The following is a 9679-nucleotide window of genomic DNA, read 5'->3' as shown; positions in this document are numbered from 1 at the left end:
AAACAAAACTGTGGAAATGGAAACCATCCAGGGGCAAATGTTGTAAAATTAACATAGTCTGTGAAAGAAAAATGCTTTTGCTTTCAGAAGGAGAGTGAATGGAGTTTTTCACTAAGCTGGAAGGGGGCTAATAAAGACCTTTTTTAACTGGAGAATTTAATAAGAATTAACCAAAACCCAGGTGCAATTATTCTTACAGGAGTGAACTGGATAGATGGGTAGAGTTTGGCTAGTATAAGATACTTGATTTAATGACTTTTGAGGTCCTTTTCGAAATCATGATCAATAAATTCTGCCGTCTGTGACATTTCTACTATATTTGTTTGAAAGATGAATGAACTAGGATACATAGATATAACTTTATATTATAGTTCTTGAACTTTCATGATGTGACAATTAAATCTGTATGATCAGGACATATTGTAGAGCTCTGCATTAGGCACACATAATCTATAGCTCCTGGGGACATACACGCAAATGAACAAACATGACTTTATAGTGTTTCTTGTTTTCAGAATGGAATACATTTTATAAATAATCTAAAAGCAATAGGTTCAGTTTCTATGTTCTTAGAGATAGAACCTTAAAGACCCTAAAAACTCTAAAAAATAAAAAAGAAAAAAGAATAGAAAAGAAAATAAACTTGAAGCTTTAAATAAACAACAAAAACCCTAAAAACAAACAAACAAACAAACAATTAAAAGAAAACATATTTTTTTTGAAAAAATAAAACTAAAAGAACCTAAAACCCTAAACAAACAAACAAACAAACAAACAAACAAAAATCTAGATCTCTACAAAGACCCAAAAAAACAAAAAAAAATCATTACCACAAACAAACAAACAAACAAGGAAAGAACAATAACCACACTAAGCCTTAAAAAAAAAATCTCGCCAAATACACTGAGAACAACCCTAAAATCATTTAAAAAAACGTAAAAAAAACCCTAAAACAATAAAGCAAAACCTAAAACCCTAAAAACGCTAAAATTATTAAACAAACACTAAATGACCGAAAAAAGCTATTTTTTAATCTTAATAAACATTTTTAAAACCCTACAATTCTATAAATAAGAAAACACAAGAACTCTAAAAAGACCCTAAAAAAATTATAAAACCCTAAAAAAAAATCCAAAACTCTACAAGTCTAGATCCCTAATGAGACAATAAAAAAAAAAAATTAAAAAAAAAAAAAAAGATAATGAAAAGATACAAAACCACCACCCCAACAACTACAAATTCTTCTGCCTTAAAAAATCGCCAAAAACACTGGAAAAGAAAATCATTTTACAAACCTTATTAAAAAAAATGCTTAAAACAATTTTTAAAAATTCCTTAATTAAATTAAAAAACAAAACAAAACTAAAAAATAAAGAAAAACCCTAAAATTCTAAAACAATCTCAACAACAGTAAAAAGACCCAAAAGAACTGTAAAACCCTAAAAAAAGTTTTTTTAAAAAGTTCTAAAAACACATCAAAACTCTGAAACTCAAAAAAAAAAAACTTGAAAACCCGCTTAAAAAAGCAAAACAACAAAAACAAACAAATAAACAAACAAAAAACAACAACAACAAAACACCTACAATACCCTGAAAAACTAACTAAAATCCTGAGACTATAAAAACAACCCTACCCCCCCAAAAGGCTTACAAAACCCTGAAACATTAACTAAAATCCTAAGATACAAAAATAATCCTAAACCCATAAAAAAAAGCAAACACACACACAAGAAAACAAAAAACCTTTACAAAATTCTAAAACCCTATAAAACACTAAAAGTATAAAAAGAAACAAAAACAAAACAAAACAAAACAACAAGAAGATCAAAAACACACAAAAAACTACAATTATCCTAAAATTATTCATAAACCCTAAAAAGCCCTAAAACCCTGAAATACCTTAAATTTCTAGGAGAAATCAAGATCTAAAATAAATAAATAAATACATAAATAAACACATAAATAAATACATAAATAAACAAACAAACCTCAACCCTACCAAAAACAAACAAACAAACAAACAAACAAACAAACAAAAAACTTGTAAGGACAAAACAACCTCCCAAATTTAAAACCATTAAAACCCTAAAACTCTAAATAACCCAAAGGGCTTTACCCTCCTGCACCCCCCCAAAAAAAAAAACCCGAAAACTGTAAAATACTAAAAAGCCCGAAAAAAAAGCCTAAAACATTAGAAGAAGTAAATAGAAAAAAAAATCTAGAATCTTTAAACAAATACTGAAATAGTCCTAAAATCAAAAAAAAAAAAAAAAAGAAAAGAAAAGAAAAGAAAAAGAAAAGAAAAAGAAAAAGAAAATTCTGAAAACACACCTATCAGCTAGGCAGTCATTCAACTTACATATTTTAGCCTGCTTCTGAGTGCTGGTATTAAAGGGGAATAAAACTATACTTGACTCCTTTTTGTTTGTATAATTGTTTTCTAAAAGATTTTTTTTCTCTCTCTGTGTGTGTGTGTGTGTGTGTGTGTGTGTGTGTGTGTGTGTGTGTGTGTGTGTCTGTGTGTGTCTGTGTGCCTGTGTGTGTGTCTGTGTGTGTGTGTGTTGTCCAAAGAGGTCATCAGATCGTCTAGAACTAGAATTGCAGGTGGTTGTGAACAACCATGTGGGTGTTAGAAATTGAACCCTGGTCCTGTGCAAAAGCAATCAGTGGGCCTAAGCAGTGAGCTATCTCCTCAGTCCTTTCTGCTTGCTCTAATCTCTACTTCACTATTCATCTTGCCCAAATATGTCTTTAATTCTTACTTCTTCTGTCTTTTTTTCTGTGATGAATTCTTATTTGCTTTTCTCTTGCTTCTCCAATTACAGCACCAAGATTCTGCATTTCCTTTTGTTTTGGAAGATTCTCAAGGAATCCTAAATCCAGATTTTAGGGCAGTTATTTAAAATTCTTGCTGGTGATTCTGACAATGGTTTCCTCATTTTTTTAAAAATTAGGTATTTTTTCATTTACATTTCCAATACTATCTCAAAAGTCCCCACATACCCGCCTCAACCACACCCCCACCACCACCACCACATCTTGTCCCTGGCATACCCCTGAATTAAGGCATATAAAGTTTGCAAGACTGATGGGGCTCTCTTTCCAATGATAACCAACTAGTCCATCTTCTGATACAACTGCAGCTAGAAACATGAGCTCTGATATGCTGCTAGAAAAATGAGCTCTGGGGGGTTTCTTTAGTTCATATTATTGTTCCACTTATGGGATTGCAGACCCCTTTAGCTCCTTGGGTACCTTCTCTACCTCCTCCATTTCGGTCCCTGTGATTCATCCAATAGCTGACTGTGAGCATCCACTTCTGTGTTTGCTAGGCCATGGCAAAGCCTCACAAGAGACAGCTAAATCTGGGTCCTTCCAGCAAAATCTTGCCAGTGTATGCAATGGTGTCAGTGTTTGGAGGCTGCTTATGGATGGATTAGTGGATTGAAAACCACTAATTTGGACACAATGGGGCTACTGCTGCCAATGTAGACTGTTTATCCAGTGTTGCTGGTCAGAAATCTCCGTTCTTTGAAGGCAATGGGTTTTCCCAGAACAGGCTTCTTCTGAGTCCCCAAACTTCTGTCAACACCTGTTCACCTTGATGATGATCACTGATGTATCAAATGACCATACTTAGTAAATTAGAGTAATACAGTTTTCTTTTCCACCCTAGAAAGTGGGGATTCTAAAAATATGTGTACTAGCTAAAAGCAGTGATGGTGCTCTTCCTAGGGTTCCTTACATAGTGTCCTCCTTGGATGTTCCTCTCTGATCTATACTCACCATCTATGCAGCTTCCTCTCATGAACAGCACACATGATAACACTCAACACATCTGATCTTCAGTCAGCAGAAATATACTAATTATATTTCCCATATGGCCCAGTTGCTCATGATTCTGAGGCATAATCATACATGTTGTATTGCCAAACAAAATGACACTAATTGTCTAGTATATAATGAAGCATATTTTGTATGACTCTTTTCAGGAGTCTGTATATTCAATGATGAACACACCATCAGCAAATGAGTGAATTCTTGTGAGATGATGTCATCACAGAGGGAACCAATGGGCTAGAAAGAGAAAAGAGAGAGCCAAACTCCCTTTCATAATTAAAACTTTTCTATAACAGCATTATTAAATTATTTTTATATGTAAGTCATATCCCTCCTGACCCATTCAATTTCTTCCAAATATATTCACACCTGGGGATTAATCTTCAGAAAATTATTCTTGGGAAACACATGTGATTATTTCAACATCTATAGTAGTGTGGGGGCATTATTCTCCCTACGTCATGTACACTTAATATCTTTAGATACCTACTTCCCTGTGATAGCCTTGCAGCTCACTGAGTGACATGTGCATTTGATGATAAATGATACACAAACATTGAAGCACCTTACCATATCCTGTCACCCATATCATGTACAACATAGCAAGAACCACACCTGAGTTGAAAAATACAAATATATTTTATAGTGTCTTGAAGCTAAAATCCCCAAATTAATCAAAATATTATTTGGACTCTGTTACTTTATACCAGTGTTTTTTAAGTGTACAAGTCGCAGGCCTTTTCTGTGACCCTTTGCCCAGGTTTATAGTGTCCTTTTACCATCTTCATCCTCCCCACTATCCTCCATTGGTATCAAATCTCCCCCTGCTGCTGCGCTTACTCTTCCAAAATACCTCCTATTTTTTAATGCCTCTTATTAAATTTATATTTTCACAATTGTCATTTTGAGTTTTACTTGTCTAACCTAATATATAGTATTTTAACGTTCCATCCATTTTTTGAAAACAAAGCCCTGCACTAATACACATAGATGAGAAATATATTTCTCTCTCTCTCTCTCTCTCTCTCTCTCTCTCTCTCTCTCTCTCTCTCTCTCTCTCTCTCTCTCTCTCTTTCCCTCTGTCTCTCCTTTTTAAGGCATTCATCCAGTAGTTGACATCTAAAATCACTCCATAGCATGTATGTTTCATACAGTGAGGCAATCAATATTGATGATATGGATATGTAGTGGTCCTTCTTAGATTTTTTTTTTTGAACTTAAATCAACCTGGGAAGATAGAATCTCAGATAAAGATCCTCCATCACATTGGCCTGTGGCCACACCTTAAGGAATGATTTTTTTTATGACTGTTGTTGAAGGATCTAGCTCTCTATGGATAGTGTCATATTCTATGAAGATGATGTACAGGGTGTGGTGGGGACCGTGGAATGTACTGAAAACGATTTTTTTTGAAGAACTGAAGATCTATGTGCCATGAACAATTAAAGTGTCCTCTAATTTGTAAGTAAATTTTATACATACCTGTGTCCAGTATTCTGTCTACACATATTTCAAAACTAAAATTACCTCATCTATTTCATCCTGTTTTACTGCATTTAATCTCTGAAATTCCTTGTAATCAGAAGTGCTGGTAAATTTTAAAAACCTTTAAAATATGACTGGGAGATATCAGGTTTGTTTTAATTTTATCACAACTTTGTAAGCATGCCCAAGATCTATGTTTTCCTCTTACTTTCCAAAGAATCCATAATTCATGATTGCCATTGGTTTCAATATATGTCATTTAACCCTGTCAAATTCCAGGTTTTTTTGCATAAAAATAGTTCTCCTCTAACTGTGGGTTTTCATAAAGTGAAAATTGGTGTGCTATCCAGTGTGCTGCCTCAAAGAGTCTGGCAATATTTATGATAAGAAGCACAGCTTAAAGATAACCAAGGGAAAGGTTGGAACATGAAAAATAACCACCATGGATGTTGTCAAGTCAGAAACCGAAGACTTTCTCAGAACAAAAATAAAAACAAAAATGAAACAAAACAAAACACAAACCAAACAAATAAATAAAAATCCAACAACCAAACAATAAAAACAATGCAAGGGTGAAATTCTTTGGCAGAATATTACTCAGATCATCAGGCCTTTCAGTTGGGATTTCATTTATTATTTCTAGGAGGCCATATGAAAAGGTAAATTCGAGATGCTGAACGTTTCTGAGTGTAACTAGGGAAGGAACCAGCCTTAGAGGGGTTCTATGATGTAAGCTGAACTAGGGTGATGTCACAGAGCACTGGCTGGAGGTTGCGCATCTATTCCACTTGGAGGCACTAGAATCCATTGAAGGTGAGTTCACTATCTTCACAGTGGTGTGTCAAAGCCAGGTCATTTTTTCCCACAGGCTTTTGGTGCCTGGTCTGTATCAGGAGACAGAATCTTGACAACTAGGATATTTTTCTATGGGTAAGTATATTTATGTAGTAATTAGGACCCTCATAGCTACAGAAAGCTAAAAATTTTCTCTCCTACAGAGAGTTACTGTACAATTTACTTTCTCCATGTTTATTAGCTAGGGAGATGAATGGTCTAGGTTAGTTTATCTCCTGAATTTATTATCCTTGCTAACCATATCTAGATCACAATTCCACTAAAATGCCAAAGCTCCTGTTTGTCCATGTGCATGTTAGAAGTTATTAGTTCTAAAAGGCTGATATTGCCTCGACTTTTTGAGTTGTTCTTGAGTTCAGTGATGCAATGGCTTCATCGAATAATTCTGAAGCTGGGTCAGGAGAAACAATAAAGAAGGACAGTGGTGTGCTGTGTCCCTGGGAAGATATTTGTGAATGCAAGAACTTAGCTCAGAGCTTACGCGTACAAGAGAATCATGGTGACCCCTCTGGCCTTTTATTTTTTTTTTCTCTTCTTCTTGATCATTGGGGGTAATTGTCATAGCACCACCTAAATTGACATAGAAATTCAAGGAGAGGATCCTCATCAGAGACAAATTTACTCAGGTCTGAAGAAATAAATGTTGATCTGAGTATGTTATTCTGAGCTCTAGAGAATTACTTGTTAATTACACTATTTTTATTTCCTTGTTTCCTTTGTTTCTTTGTTTGTTTGTTTGCTTGCTTGGTTAATTTTATTTGAGTTTCTGTATGTTTAGATTTGGCTGTCAGGAAAATCACTGTGTAGACCAGACTTGTCTTTCTCTCACTAAGGTCTGCCTCACTCTGCCTCTTGAGTACTATGATTAAAGTTATGGGTCACTACCACTTCCTATTAACTTCTCCATTTGATTGTTTGTTTTGTTATTTTTTGTTTGTATTTCTGTTTTGTTTGTTTTTCGTTTGATTTTCATTTGTTTTCTTTTACTTGATGTTGTTGTTGTTGTTTGTTGTTGAGACAGGGTTCCTCTCTATAGCACTGACTGCCCTGGAACTCACTTTGTAGACCAGGCTGGTCTCTAATTTAGAAATCTGCCTGTCCTTGCCTTCTGAGTTCTGGGATTAAATGCATGTACCACCATGGCTGACTTATTAACTTCTTATTTTTATAAAATTAATTTTAGGAGCTCAAATCTGTTTAGCATAGTCTTTTTCACCTGCTCAGAAGTTCTCGTAGAGAAGAGTCTTGGTCCAGCATTCACTCCCAACCCATAACCATTGCCCATCAGGAATTCATATATATGACAGAGGCAACAGCATTGTGTCTGGCGTAAACGGGCAAGATCTTCAGTCCCAGGCAATGAGCAAGTATGATATTTGAAGGGAATGGAAGCCACAAGACAGTGTGATCTACCACAACAGGTCTACAGCCAGGTAGAAGACAATACATCTGAAGAGTCTGAGCATGACATCACTCAAGAAGAAGAGTAGGAGGAAGCCTTCTTCCCAGGCCCTGGGGAATATTGTTGGCTGCAGAATTTCTCACGGGTGGAAGGAAGGTAATGAGCCTGTCACCCATTGGAAGGCCATCATTCTAGGTCAACTGCCAACAAACCCTTCTCTTTATTTGGTGAAGTATGACGGAATTGACAGTGTCTACGGACAGGAGCTCCACAGCGATGAGAGGATTTTAAATCTTAAGGTCTTGCCTCACAAAGTAGTTTTTCCTCAGGTGAGGGATGTCCACCTCGCAGGCGCACTGGTTGGCAGAGAGGTACAACACAAATTTGAGGGGAAAGATGGCTCTGAGGACAACTGGAGTGGGATGGTGCTAGCCCAGGTGCCATTCTTACAGGACTATTTTTACATTTCCTACAAGAAGGATCCGGTCCTCTACGTCTATCAGCTCCTGGATGACTACAAGGAAGGTAACCTCCACATCATTCCAGAGACCCCTCTGGCTGAGGCGAGATCAGGTGATAACAATGACTTCTTAATAGGTTCCTGGGTGCAGTACACCAGAGATGATGGATCCAAAAAGTTCGGAAAGGTTGTTTACAAAGTTCTAGCCAATTCTACTGTGTACTTTATCAAATTTCTCGGTGACCTACATATCTATGTCTATACTCTGGTGTCAAATATCACTAAAATTAAAAAAAATCACAAAGTACAGAAAAGTAAACTTATAGGATTGAAAAAAATGTTTATTTTCCTGTGTTGGGTACCTATGGGTCTTTGACAACCTCAGTATCTTTGTCAATAAAATTTGTTTTGTTCTAAAAATTAATACGTGTGACATGACATGCTTTTAGTGAACACATTGTTGGAAGAGATGGACTATGGTGGAAAGAACATCAAAGCAAGATGAAAGTTGCAATACAGGCTGTGAACAGTGCATACATCTAATATTACACAGGCTAAAATGGACAGGACTTAGATTCTGTGGTCTGCATAGTGAGCAAGGAATTGGAGATATGACGTAGAGGAGCAGGGATGGCAGCAAAAGATGGATTTTTAGGAAGAAGGGGAGAAAGACAGGACATAGATAGAATCTCTGGAATGAAGTCTGAGGGAGAAACAACAAGTTGGGGGAAAGAGTGATAGATAAAAGGAATGTGGCCTTGTTACACAAAGTGCAACCCAGAAAACTGATCCAAAGAGACTCAGAAATCAGACAAAATCAGGTTTCATTTGAATAATGAAACCAAATGAAACTTGTCTCTCATTTTAAGATTTATTATCTTTATTTATATGGGTGGGTAGTAGCTTGAGAGTATAGGTGACCACAGAGACATGAGTTGTCAGATCCCATGGAGCTGGCATTAAAGCTGATTGTTAACCATTGGATATGAATTCAAGAAAACAAATCCAGTTTTTTTGCGGTACAAAAGTACTCTTGACAACATGGTCATCTCTCTATTCCCATTAAGATATCTTTTTAAGAAATCCAATATTAACATGCAGAAAAGAGACCAGGTAGAAGTTAAGAAAGATTAAATTGATGGTAACCTTTAAAAACAATAAAGGACACACAAAGGAGTAAAGGACACTGAGGAACAAAAATATTCTAAGATGAAGTTCTCAAAATGTGAAGCAGGAGACCCAGGAAGAATAGAAATTTTCTGCAAGTAGTTAAAATTGGACATATCCACATTAGGTTCTTTGGTTTCTTAACAAATAGCCAGCCGATCGGGTCAAATAGTAATTTAAAAGAGAAAATGAGTATACGGTGAGATAATATATGGTGGGGCATGGATCCTGAGTGCTTTCCCTGAGCACTCTTTGCCTGGGATGAATCCTGTGATCTTTTGGATGTCTCTGTGGAGTGCCCCAGATGACCATCAAAATGTTCCCCATGGCCTGTTCCCCTGGCTCTCCTCCAAACATCTGACTCCCAACATACCTATGTACCATTTCAGCCTGTCTATTCCCTGGAAATTCCAGTCTTAAATTTATGTGTGACCTCATTCTCATAAAACAGTGAAGGTGTACTCAATGCA

General features: G+C 36.0%; 1 protein-coding gene across 1 annotated transcript; it reads left to right on the top strand.

Annotated features, from left to right (window-relative positions):
- Window positions 1–7644: 7644 nt before the first annotated feature.
- On the top strand, window positions 7645–8418 carry Gm20880 (predicted gene, 20880). Its single transcript, XM_017318708.1, has one exon. The coding sequence runs from the start codon at window positions 7645–7647 to the stop codon at window positions 8416–8418; it is 774 nt and encodes a 257-aa protein (XP_017174197.1).
- Window positions 8419–9679: the final 1261 nt, after the last annotated feature.

This window comes from Mus musculus, chromosome Y (genome assembly GCF_000001635.26).
Source record: "Mus musculus strain C57BL/6J chromosome Y, GRCm38.p6 C57BL/6J".
NCBI classification, from domain to species: Eukaryota; Metazoa; Chordata; class Mammalia; order Rodentia; family Muridae; genus Mus; species Mus musculus.
Note: the sequence above shows the minus strand (reverse complement) of the source record. Positions and strands in the feature narration are given on the sequence as shown.